Raw genomic sequence first — 13,574 nt, 5'->3', positions numbered from 1 at the left:
ACACATATATACATCTATCTCAAAATCATCATTATTTCCCCTAGCCTGAGTAAGAAATAGTCATACTCTTGTCTTTTCCCTATCAGGAAAACAGCATTTCAGATAGAAGTCAGTATGCAGCCTCAGAAATTATTTTCTTTCAACATATGAAGATGAGAAATACTGCCATAAAGTGTTTCCTATCAAGTTATTTGTTTAGCAACAAGCAGTTAAGGTAGAAGTAGCTGTAAATCCAGAGTTGAATGAAAAAAATGCATTTGACACTAGTCTTTGCAGAGCTGTTCAATCCCAAATCACCATTTTTGCATCACACTTAACAGTAAGTATAAGCATTGCTTATAGAAAGATCAAGACAGAAAAGCAGAAGACACCTACTAAAAGAACAGCATAGAAAAGTTGATAACAGGGAAAAAGATTGCCAGCCTACAGCATTGTAGGCAAGCAAAAAAAGCCAGCATCTTTCTCAAGAGTTTCACAGCTTCTTAAGCAAAGTAACAGGGTAGAAAGAGATAGCCTTCCCAAAGCAGAAGCTGGGAGTGAAACCCAGGCACAACTGATTATTCCAAACACCTTACTAATGACATGGAACATGATTCAAAACCCATCATTGTTATCAAGTGCTCAGGGATTTTTCTTAAGTTTCCAATTGCAAGAGCACATCCATCTTTAGCACATTAAGCTTCTTCTATTTTTGTCTAGTTCAGAAGTAAAAGTACTAAAAAGGTAACTTGTGTAATTTACAGTAGTAGTTCTTAAAAGCCTCAGAGCTGAAGTACCACTATAAAGCTTTACCTCTATCACAAACTGCTCGAGCTCTGAAGTGAAGCCATTAATACAGCTCTGCTGATTATCTGCCATGGCTCTCAAGTGAGCCTGAGAAACAGCAGCATTTTACCTTTACCTCATGCAAGAGGCCCATAGGGACCTAGTCAGCCTTCAGGTTTTCTAACCAAACCAACAAGGTGATCTCACCTACCATAACTACACCTCCAAATATAACACAAGGAGATGAAAAACAACTATTACAGTAAAGAAAGGTGGAAAGAGATTGAAGTCTTAGTTTCATGACAGTGAAGCATTTTAACACAAACCCAAGTTTTCCTCTACGCCCATCACTCCTTCTTTAGAAGGGGTGTCTACCCTATACAAACACCTCAGCTGCAACTAAGGGTTGTATAAATCTGTTTTCTAAAACCATCCAAATTCCCTAGGAAGGAATACAGCATAAATCTCTCTCTCTAAATTAATGGTGTGTTTTAAAGGTAAGATTCACAGTGATAGCAACAAAAGTCATTCCTAGAAAAAAAATACACTTTCCAACATGTTTAATGTATTTCAGCAGAAAGCCCTGACCCATCCAGGCACCAGCAAAACGACTTACTAGTGTGTTTGCACAGCCAGGGAAGTGACTAGAGCTTTGCTTATCTTTGGAAAGTTAAGACGACAGAAAGCAGGGGTTTCAGCAGAGCTCAGTAGCAAAGCTTACCTAACTCTCAGTGGGATAAGATTAGTCCACAGTAGGACAGTTTTGCAGGTCTAGCTATATGCATCAGTAAAAAGAATAATTTTGCAGATAAACAAGAACCAAAAGTAAAATAGCTTGGTGTGTGGTACGCTGATGCCTTTTACACTGCCAGAAGAGAGAATAGATTGAAATTCAACTCTGGCATTTTAATTGTCCGTAGAGATTAGGTAAACAACCCAAAACCGCAGATGAGACTAAACTGTTTTCCTTCCACTCCAAGTTGAAGGGCACAAAGACAGAAATCCAACAGTTATCACCTTCATGTCAGCTGAAACCCATAGCTTTAAAAGTTCTTCTATTTGCATCCCAAAACACACATTCAGGTGGAAAAATCATCCGATCTATATTGTCACTACAACTTATTTTTCTTATGTTACATTTTAATGGAATAATAGACAAACACATACTGTGTAAGACACCCTCCACAAAAGGAAAATACAAAATTAATGTTCTGAATGCTGTCAGTTGTGCTGAAACCTTGAGGTGGCTTCTTGATTAGTTGCAACTAAGAACAGTGTTTAAGTAAATACGAAACTTCCAACTTACAATTATGATTAATTTTTTTACTACATGATATGAAAATTGCCTCAGAAGAAAGTACACCTAAGAGTATAACTGCAATCTCACATAGTTTTAGGCTTATTCAGGCTAGAAAGCATGCATTAGAATTCTGTTATTTACAACAGGACCCTTTCCTCTTTGGCTCAGCTATGCTTATTTTGTCAGTAATTTACCATTACATTGAAGCTTTTTCCTCCACATATGCTTGCTAATTTGCTCAACACATTTACTTTTTCAGAAGCTTTAGAGTAGGGATGATACTTAAGGCTAAATGGCATTGCTAATCTTTCACAGAAGGGTAGAGGATACTGCTTAAAGATCCTTAAACCCCTACCAGCACTGCATCTTTTAAACAAGTTTTATTTTAGCTACTCTAGAGGAAACATGGTTTATAGCACAGAAAGTCTGTAGTCAGCATCAGACAGCCAAACACTGCACATAACAATAACTTAAAAACACCCCAGTGGGTTTTAAACATTACTCAGTCCATGCAGACTTATGAAACACATAAGCCAAAAGCGTCTTCATTCAAGGCAATTGTCTGGTATTACCATTACTGGCAGAGGCTACTTGCATTCTGTATGATTGCATAACACTATTCCTAGAACGTATGAGTGTTATCTGGGTATCTCGTTATGTGGTGATATCAGTGGAGAATTTACACAATCGATGCAATTAGAGAAGGAAGCATTTTAATCTAAGTGAATGAAAGAAGAATTCATAATCTTATCTTCCGTGTATGTGCAGAGCAGATGCTTTGCTACACTTTGTCCCAGACAGCAGCCATGCATATTAGATCTGTTAGAATGTTCTTACTGATTACAGTTGTTTTGTGATATAGAAAAGTTCCCATATGTTCTAGTAAAACCAACAGCAACAAATCACACCACAGTAAGCAATAATGCTTATTCATAGTAGAAAGAGACTACTATGTAAATTTTCACTTGCTGTTAAATAAAATAACACTTGGTCCTGTGAAAGTTTCCCTTTCTACTTTCAAGACCAGTGACTTTGATAATTGCTTTCAGTGATTAGACTAATTCATTCACAACCAGGAAAATTAAAGCAAAGAGTTTTCCACTGAACTGTCAGGTTATTTCCATCACATGGAAAACGTGATAAAGATGCAGAATGGTTTCAAAGGTTTATCCATAAAAGGTCCTACTATGATCCAAATGGCTCTCAGATTTCAGTCAGGATTCCTATGATTTGTTTATATTTTAGTATGTGCCAGAAAATACACTGAGATACAACTTTTATTATATACCTTTAACTAAGAGCCATGAAAGGTCAAAAGCAAAACACATGACAAATGACAAGTTGCAAGCAGGAGGGTTTCATAACATCAAGCAAGGCTCAAGCCGAGAGAGTCTTGTGCATGACTAATCAAGACACATCCATGGAATTTCAGGATGAAATACTTTTTGAATCCTGGAAGCCAGCATCCATTTCTTTCTGCTTTTACAGACCTAGCTTTTGTAACCAGAAAGAGCCACAGCCTGTTACACAATGGGAAATAATATAACCACAACCCCACCATGATAGAATAGCTAGAGTAAACAAGAAACAGAGAGGGCCTTCATTTACGAATCAACCATATTAATCAAGGACATTATAATTAATGACATTCTAGGACATAAATACATGGTAAACTCTGAAAGAAAAAACCAACTAAACTTAGAGAACTTTCATGAATAATAAATTACTTTTTAAAACACAAACTATGCCCATTTTTACAGGCTGCCTTACCATATATGAACAATTGCTTTCATCCCTACACTTTCGCTCAAATTTGGAGTTATGATGAAAGGCAAAGAAAAAAGACACTGCAGAAGTTCCTTCATTTTTAATAACTTTTGGGCTGACCAGGTCTATTTGTACTTGACTAGAGGGAATTTTTTTTCCAATACAAACCAATAGACAGTTACTAGCTGCAAGTGAGTTTCATAGATTAGCACCGTTCAAGAATTTAGTCCATCTGTGTTCTGTAGAATTCCCCATTGAAATCACAACTTGCAATCACTTTTCTGTAACACAGTGCAAGTGTAAGCATGCCAGGAGAAGACAAGCATCCTGCTTATAGGAATCAGCTACTAAGATTTTATACCTATATATAGATCTGTATAAAAAACACCAAGGCACTTAAGCAATAATATTGTCCCTTATTATGAGCACTCAATCTCCAATAAAAACATACAGTAAATAAGCACCTTTTTTAGACTGTAACATCAAGTCACTCTATGCTCTGATGACACCATCTTCAGCCTCATTCATTCTCCCACTCTAAAGCGTATTCAGACTCCCAGCTACTTTTACACTGTTCATCAGTATTTACACACTTCATCCTACATTCAGTCTGCACAAGAATGCATAACATGATCCATATATTACTCACCAAGTTTAGACCATGACCCATATATTACTCACCAAGTTAAGACGGTGAGCTATGAAAACCCAGCCAAAAACCCAAACAATTAAATTCATCCTTACTCATGTACAAGGTTTTAGCAATTTTTTATTATTTTTTGTTACAAGTCAGTGGGATTTCCCTATAATGTCCACACTGACAGATGACTCTCAACTATATTCTGACACCTTGTTATCAATCACACAGCCATACACACTATTTGAATGATTTGGAGCAAAGAAAGTCTTCTGCATTTGAAGTGTGTATTGTGAGATGAAATAACAGTTTCTGACATTATTTTCATAAGGACACCAGAATGACTTCAAGTCATACCACCAGGTTTATCTGGCTGGGGGATGGAAGGTTTCTGGCATAAGACCTCAAAATAAAATTCACAGAAAAGACAGTGTGTATCATGCAAACGGCTACAGTACTAATTCAACCCCTTCTGATGATGGGAAACAAAATGCCAATCTTCATTGATAAGGATCAGTATCATCTAGTGTTATCACAGGAGATTCAAGGACATCAGAACAGCAAAGTCTTGAGAAACCATTAGACCCTTCAGATAAGACATCAGTGGGAGTTACACAGATGGAACAGAGGTATCTCTCTCTTCCCCACCCCCACTAGCCCCTGGGTTTTCAATTAACCTCATCTCACTGTGGGGTAGTAAATCCCCAGGGGGACTCATCCTAGGGATGAGAACCAATAACTCCACCATTGTCTCTTCTTCTTTCAGCATTTGTCCCGAGGCAGGGGACTGCCTACATGGTCAGACCAGCACAGCCCCCTTCCCAGACCGTCCCACCAATCACACATGTGAAGCTCTCTGAAAAAGTGGACATATTTATACACACAAACCTCCCCACCCTCAACCCCTGCATGCTAAAATAGTGAAGACCTATATGTGGGATTGACCAGATCCTTCTTTGGCATCCTCATGAGAGGTAGGCTGAGGTGAGGGGGCTCTTAACAGCATCAGAACTAGTATTACAGACAACACAGGGACAAGCAGTTCTCCAAATCAGTAAGCTCTGATGGCACACTACTATCACTTACACTTGAGCACAGACCTGGGCATGGTGAGAAGGAAGGTTCAAAAGAAAAGGAGTACATTATAAATGGTTGTTGCTTTTTGGAAGGGCAGATGAAAGGTCTACGGAGTTCACCGTAAAGGAATGCACTTCAAAGGAGTGTTCAAGACAAATAAGATTTTGTCAGCTCCAACTACAAAACTGGAGGGGGGAAATAGCAGAAATGGATTCTACACCTATTACCATAACACATTATGATTTCTTCAACTAGAGAGCAACCCTAAGGAACTGTATTCATTTTCTCTTTCAAGTAAAGTAAAAAACAACAAACAGCCAGAGGAAGGGATTGTAAAAATCTGAAGTTAGCCTGTGTTGAAATATGAGCCTTTTAGTTAATTTCACCACTCATTAACAGCTGAAGGTTTTAATCAAGCGCCTCAAAGGGGGACACTAGTGATCACCTTTCCCTCCTCTCAGTTCATGGCCCAAGCCACTCCAGGGGAGCATCTCTCTCCCAAAGAGGGGAAACGAATGTCTTCTCCAGGCCACCAACTGTGCACCCTCTGCAACCCCATCTCAGCTCGGGTTCTGAGAAAGCAGAAATCCAGCCCTCGGGAAAATCAAGTCACGGGCTGAGGCACAGCAGCCCTGCAAACCATGTCCGCAAGCCTCGAGTCCCTGCCAAGCCCAGGCGCGACCAGCAGATGCAGGTGAAGGCTCACTGGCAAGAGCTCTGACACCTCTTCACGAGGGTCCTTTCTGCACTGGGGAGTATTTTCCCTCCTTTGTCCTGGAGGGCCAACGGATTCCGAGCGCACACAAAGCTCGCCCGGGCTTCCCCCCGCCTCGCACTCACGCTCTCTCCTGCCTCCCCGCAAGCCGCCGAGCGAACCCCGCCGTGCCAAGGGCACGCGGGACCGCGGAGAACCGCTCCGGCGCCGGCTGCGCCCCGGAGCCCTCGCCCGGGGCGGGCGCTACCCGGCGGGAGCCCCGACACCGGAGGGCAGCGCGGCCAGGCACCCTCCCGCGCGCGGCCCGGCCTCGCGCCGCCGACCCCCGCCCGCCCCGCGGCGGAGAGCGCCACCGGGCTCCTGTCAGAGGCCGCGGCCCCCTCTGCCCCACCGCAGCCGGGAAGAACCTCCCCAGCCACCCCGCTTTTCAAGGTGCTCGGAAGCTCCCCCGGAGCCCCTGCGCTGCCGCCGCGCCAGGCAGGGACAGCGGCGCTAGGCAGTGCCAGAGAAGAACAAGGAGGGCGCCCCACACTCACCGCCGCTACCGCCTCCTCTGGCCCCCAGCACCCCAGCAGCAGCACCAAGCAGCCAGCAGCCAAGCTGCGGTTCCTCCACCGGGGTTCCATCCGGCCCGCTCAGGAGCTCCAGAACTGACTCCGCAGCGCGGGCATAACTCAGCCGAGTAGGAAAGCCCAACTCCCTCCAGGCGGCTCCCAACACCAGCACCCTCCCCTCTGCCGCACTCGCCCGCTTCTCCCGGCTCAAGTCCTCCCGGGACTACTTGCCCCACAATATTCATCCGCTCCGTGGGCGGGCGGGCGGCGACAGAGGGTGTGCGGGGCAGGGTAGGGTGCGCTGCTGTCCTACTCTAAGGTGGCCGCGGTTCCCCAGCGACAGCCTTCCTCCATGGGCGCTGGGGTTTTGTCGGCTCGAAGGGCGGTCGCCCGTCTCTCCCCGCCCCGTACCTCCACCGGGCGGGCAGTCTCTGGACCCCGCACTATTTTCTGCGGCGGAGGCACCTCGGTTAGCGAGGGAAGGGGCGAGTTGTTGGCAGTGGTGGGTTGCACCTCGGGAGGGGCGGGTGTGGGGGGCGAGCGGTGCGGCGTTGCCTGATTTAGTCCCGGCCCGCCCGGCTCCGCTCAGGTGCGACGCCTCAGCGAAGACTGCACAAACTTTCTGCCTGGGCATGCTCTGGCACGGTGCGGCGCGCACCAGTGTAAGGAGCGGAAGGCGGCGGGCGCTCTGAGGGGGCTGGGGCGCCGTGGAAAGCCAGGGGTGACGGACCCCGAACGGGCAGGGCCGCCGAAGCTAGCCCAGGGCGAGGTACCCTTGGTCCTCCGTCGCAGGGGGAGTGTAGGGGGAGAAGGAGCCGGCGAAGCGGCCGCACCGCAGAGGTGAGCGGCGGCGACCCCCGCCGTGCCCGGCCCGCGACCGCTCAAGGGCCCTGCCCGCCCTGAGTGGTGGCGGCGGGCCCTCCTCTTCCTCCGGCGGCGCGGAGCCGGTGCCCGCGTGGGAGCAGCGGCGCGTAACCAGGTTGCGTCCTCTCCGCCTTCCCGCAGGCTGCCAGAAGCATGGGCCGCGGCTGCGCCCCTGCCCCGCCGGCCGCGGGGCGCGCAGGGTGAGTGCCGAGGCGCGGCGGCCCCCTCCTCACGGTGCCCCCCCCTCCTCTCCGGCCCTGAGGCTGACTCTGTCCTTTGCCTCCCTGCAGGGCGCTGATGCTGGTGCTCCTCTGCCTGGGCGCGGAGCTGGCGAGCGGGGTAAGTGTGCAGGTCCCGGCCGCGCCGGTGCCTCGCTGGAGGCTTAGTCAAACCTGTTGGGGTTTGCGCATCCTTCGGCCAGAAAACGGGCACCTCCTCACTCCCCTCAGAAAGCTACGGGATTCTTTTTTTCTGTTATTTTATTTAACTGCCGCGCACCCCTGCCTCGCGGTGCCTTTGTGCCTTTCCTCCGCACTCAGAGCACGCTGGGGTGAGAGCCCATCTCTGTTCCGTGTAACAGCTCGCTCTGTCTGAAAGGATGATAAATACCTCTCTTGGCAACTGGCTGCCTTTCGTCCTTTTTTATGGCTCTTCTCAAATCTCTCTGTTAAAAGCTGACCCTTTAGAGCCCTGCTCGCAAGGGAGCCAACCCAGTAAACCTCATAACTAAGTAAAAGTGATGTGAGAAATTAAAGGATTAAGTTGTTAAGTGTTGCATCAAGGTTCACGACTACGAATTAGTAAATGTGTTTTGAATTCCAAGTTGGCATACAGAAGCGATGGTTTTATGATCTGTCAGTCTCACAGCTTTATGACATAAACATAGAATGTCTCTTGCTGTTCCTAATTAATGTTAAAATAGATTAGTAAGAGATCACAGGCTTCTTAAATGTTCATAATTTTCCTCTTTTTTTGGTGCTGGAATAGACTTTCTGCAACTGAGATGCTGAAATTGTTAGTCCACTCAACTGTAGAGAAGGAAAGAGTCCTCTGGAAAATCTGTAGCCTAAACCGAGCATCCAACTGATGTACAGTCAGCTGTTCCAAGAAATCTCAGTTATACGGTGATAGAAATTAAGATTGTACAATGCTATAATATTTGTGGTCCAGACTTTATAGCACATATGCAACAATGAATTAATGGAAGTAGGCAGTGTAATGTTTTAAGCACATTTATTCCAATTCAACTTTTAACAGACTTCTAACAGAAAGAGTTAAAATGTGGGCTCTTGATTTGTGAGCCAGTGTTCTTCTACTGCTTTTCCTGCTCTTGATTAAAATAATAAAGGGTTTAGAACCTTCCTGTGCAACTCAGAAGAAATCTTTCGAAAAGGTGCTAACAGCAGAGGGGTTTATACCTCTCATAAACATGAAAGCCTTGATTCTGCTTTGCGCTTTAAGTATCCAACTGCACTAGTAGAATTTCATCATCCTGATCAGGTGGTAGTTACAAGCTCTAATCTCCTCAAAGATTAAAAGATTAGACAACGTGGGAAGCTAGGAGAGTTTCTTTTTATGTTTTTTCTTCAAGGAAACCAACAACTGTTCTTCCATGTGTACCTGCTGCAGTGGAATCTGTGTGGAAATTACTTTTATAAGGCAAGCATTTTCAAGGCTTCTTTTGAAACAAATGTGTCACATCCACAGTCTTTATTTATAAATGCACACAATGTGTTAGTGAAACTACTCCTGATTGAATGCAGGTGTAATTGCAGCAGGTTTTTAATTCTTAGCTTCAGTTTTGCTTCCTACCTGTTGGAAAGCACACCTCTACGCAGTCAGTTTTTGTCAGCTTCTTGACATGCTTCATTGCCCATAAAGGGCCTTTGCCAATCTAAATCTGTTGCAGTGAGGAAGTATCTACCTGCCACTTCTGTGTCTTCTTGCCAGGATTCTGCAGGGTTAGAAAATAGGCAAAATTTTAGTTGTGAGATCAGTCTAAAAGACTAAGAGTCAGAAATAAGTTTTTAAAGTACTTACTTTTAGTGCTTTATATGCATAAGCAGTTACTTCAATTATTCTTATTAAAAATGCTGTCAAACATGCTCAACAGGAAAGATACACATCTACATTTTTGTCAACTTTTCAGATAAAGTAGTGGGTAAATTGCTGGTATTGCTGAATCAAAAACACCCAACCACTTTCCAGCCTGAAGGAAGCTGTTTAGAGAAAATACTGGCAATTGAAATTGCTTTTGCATTACGTAGAGCTTTTTTTTAAAGGAAAAATAAGAATCTCTGATACGTTTCTTAACTTCTCTGCTATGTAGTTTGAAGTGACTGAGCATCATTAAGTAAATATTAATGAGGGTAAGCATTTAGGTTAATATGGACTAAAAATTTCTAGAAGACAATCCACAAAGACAGTGAATTTTAGCACTTGTTGCTGACAATGTGATTTATAATCATCATTGAATTAATCTCATTTCAATAACTTATTTGTTGTAAGAGAAACATGCTATAATATTGTACTAAGTTGTTGAGCATTCTTCAGAAAGACTTCTGTGGACACGACTAAGTAGGCAGTGGCTGGCATGTCAGGCCAGCATCTTGAATAAATTTGTATCAAAAATGGCTTTGACTCAGAGGTCACAGTTACAAGGTGTAGTTAGCTGTCCCTCTATAAGAATAGGATTTTTTTAAAGTATCAAAAATTAATTTCTCATCTTTTACTTATTTTTCCTGGATATAAATGATGATACCTCTTGAAAGGCACAAAGCACAAAATTAGTCTTGTAATGCAATGTACATTTTCTTGAACCAAATGTTGAAAACATGGATTGATTGGCTGTTACACATGAGGAGTTTGTTACCTGATTTGTAGACTGATTGCTAATAGTGACCTAAGAGTTTCCCCTAACAGCTTTCAGCTGAAGTCCCTCCAGAAGCTATGCTTCATTCATATTTTCAATCTTTTGTTATCAGCAATTTGCATTTATCATGAACCAGGAGTACTGGTACAAGATGCTGTGCAAGCATAAACCAGAAATGTAGTACTATTTTCAAGACATTCATTACACTGTAAGACCAATGAGAAAGTTGGCCCAGATCTGGGAGAGTAAGACAAAGTGTTGAAAGGATGTTAGAGGCAGGTGTTTGCCTCAGCTGATGGCTGTCAGCCCCTGGGGCTTTTCCAGGCTTCAGGGCAGGGTAAGTGTTTAGAAGCGGGATTTTTGAAGTTGTAATCAGACTTCTGATGATGCTTCTGGAATGTCCCCTCATAAATGTGAGATGCAGCATTAGATGGAAATGGCCACAAAGTCTGAAGTCAGCATCTTGCAGAGAAGTTTGAGATTCTCATCTCTGCACAAAGCTCTCAGCTGAGCTGCATCGTTGTCCTAGCAGTCATTCTGTGCCCACCTGAGGTACAGGTGAGAGAACCCCTCATTTATTTCCTCTCTGCTGCTGTTTGGCTAGTTGAGCATGCCTGGAATATGTGGTAGTTTTGCTGTGATATCCTAAGGAACTACTACTGTTGGGACTTACTGGGTTTTTTGCTCTCTTGGAGCAACCAACCTTTTAGCTAGAGTTCAGTTAGCTTTTATTTCATGAGCGTGTGTTTCATTACTATTGCAACTCTTCCAAATCTTCTGATTTTTGGGTTGTTGTTTTTTTGGGGTTGTCTTTTTGCTAATAAATGTGCAGATTAACTAGAGATACCCTCTTTTTCTTGTACTCACAATCTTGTTCAGCTGAATATCTACCGTATCCAAGTAAGGCAAATAAAAACTGTGTGCCAAAACCAGTTCTGGGCAGTCTGCTCTATTTTGAGTAACTGAAGCTCTGCTAGTTTATGACAAGCTACCCCAAGTGATCTTACTTCTCTCTTCTATTAATATATCCCAGGTTTTCTGTGTGATATTTTTGGATTTTTTCTTTAATTTATGATACAAATGTTTCCTAATGTTTGTTCATTTTATATGTACTTGACCAGCTTAGTTGAACCAAGTTTGTCGTTTTCAGGGGCCTTTTGCCAGAAATAAATTTTGTGTCAGAGCTCTGACAGGGAGGGGAAAAAAATAGCTGCCTAATTGTGTATATTTAAAAACAGAGTTGCAGCTCTCATCATTCCACTTTCCACAATTCAGTTTCTACAAATATGGTCTTATCCACTAAGACCTATTTTAAAAGGCTTTTTGTTTCTTTGCAATTTTAATCAGTATTTACAAGTATGCAGTCTTGCTGTAGTTTGACTTACAGCTGTATCTTTACTACGGGTACTACTTCTTTCCTGATAAAGCTCACTGCTGTGTAAAGTTACTTGAGTTAGGATGGAATCTATAGAATTCAAGAAATAACATAAAATGCAAACCTAATCTTGTAAATCTCAGGATTTGTTTGCTGGATATAACAGCTTCTAATCTGTAAGAGTGCATGGGTGTTGAGTCACTTGTTTGGTGAAGATTCATGTACTGCATTGAGAATGGCCATTCTGGAAAGGTCAAGTTTGAATAGAAATAAGTCTGTAGCAAAATAATGAGAGTTATTCCATGGTTCTGTAGGAAAATAATGATAGTTACTTAAAAAAAAAATTCAGAAGCAGATAGTTCATAACAGCGCTAATTATCTGGCCCTTGCCAAGGCATGTTGAATTTTATGGAACATTTTCATTTAAAGCTGAATATCCCTTTCTCATCTGAACAAAGAATTGTTTATTTGCTGAATATTTTCTGTGTGCTAGAGGTACTTGTGCATAAAATGTGGCATTTTATGTGGCGCTTGGATATTGTGTTAGGTCACAGCAGCTATAGAATGAAGTAATGTATGTGCTTGTGTTTTGAAGAGGTTTTTTCATGCCATTACCCGCTTAAGGTTGTGCCTGCCTTTTGCATAGGTGTGAGAGGCATTGTGTGACCTGAAGAAGAATTTTATTTCCCCTTCTGGACAAGCCAGCTTTACTGCTAGCCACTCTGCTCCCCTGACTTAAGAACTGCTATTAGTAAGTCATGCTGGTGTCCCTAACATAGGGAGGGCATTTCATGGTGGGGCTTCTCTATCCTTTGGCCAACCTGGCAGTACAGACAGTCTCTGTGAGTAGGAGTCTGGTACCTTATTCCTTACCAACTCTTCCTCCAGAGAACTGCAGTAATGTGCTGATACTTACAGATACTGGGAGAATGGTAGAGACAGCAGAAAGATGTGATATTAAAATAGCTCTGGCTTGCAAATTAGATATTGTTTAATAGTCATGCTCAGTTTTGAAGGCATGGGACTGCTCCAGGAGGAGAGCTGATAACTGCTTGACTTGTACAGGGAGACAAGAACTTCTTACTCTCCCGTATCCCTAGAGACACTGAATCTGTTTAGGCAAGGTTGTCAGTCTATTGCCAGCTCTTAGTGTTTAATGAGACAATTTTTTGTTAATTTTTGATCTGTAGGAAGCTGCAGTGTTTCTTGAAGAGTGTAATTGATCCAAAAGCTATTTCCCCTTTATATAGCTACTCTGCATTATTTCTGCAAGTACTTTTGCTGCTGGGTACTGAGAATTAAGATGAGACATCCAGGGAGTCTCTTGTCAGACAGTTTTGGTTATGTATCAGACAATATGATGCACCTGTTTTTTGGGCATTGTCTGAGGTGAACTTGGAAGGAAGAGCTACAAAACACTGCATAGGAAAAGGAACTGTATTTCAGAGATGCTGTCCAGTTTTAACTTTTTATGGGATTATCAGTTCTTTTAAGGCTGTTATCTAGGTTCCTCAAAAGAATAAGGTATTTCTGGTAGGGAAAAAAGCTATTTTCATACAGTGGTGTAATAGTATTTTGAGATGATCATGAAGTCATAGTAGACAGATGAAAAATCCTTTGCTGATAAAACTGTTGAGGTACTTGACCT

At 43.2% G+C, this 13,574-nt stretch overlaps 2 protein-coding genes across 2 annotated transcripts in view; one reads left to right on the top strand and one right to left on the bottom strand.

Moving 5' to 3' along the window:
- COL4A5 (collagen type IV alpha 5 chain) overlaps positions 1 to 6,887 on the bottom strand; it is a gene marked incomplete at both ends in the record, with an annotated part of 73,188 nt that extends 66,301 nt beyond the window's left edge. Inside the window, one exon of the mRNA XM_084269323.1 lies at positions 6,798 to 6,887. Coding sequence (XP_084125449.1) covers positions 6,798 to 6,887 — 90 coding nt within the window. The remainder of the gene's footprint in view (positions 1 to 6,797) is intronic.
- Positions 6,888 to 7,832: 945 nt separating this feature from the next.
- COL4A6 (collagen type IV alpha 6 chain) overlaps positions 7,833 to 13,574 on the top strand; it is a gene marked incomplete at both ends in the record, with an annotated part of 125,794 nt that continues 120,052 nt past the window's right edge. Inside the window, 2 exons of the mRNA XM_084269143.1 lie at positions 7,833 to 7,879; positions 7,970 to 8,018. Of these exons, the coding sequence (XP_084125269.1) occupies positions 7,833 to 7,879; positions 7,970 to 8,018 (96 nt within the window). The remainder of the gene's footprint in view (positions 7,880 to 7,969; positions 8,019 to 13,574) is intronic.

This window comes from Gallinula chloropus, assembly GCF_964237585.1.
Source record: "Gallinula chloropus genome assembly, chromosome: 11".
Classification (NCBI taxonomy): domain Eukaryota; kingdom Metazoa; phylum Chordata; class Aves; order Gruiformes; family Rallidae; genus Gallinula; species Gallinula chloropus.
This window is presented reverse-complemented; position numbering and strand designations above follow the sequence as displayed.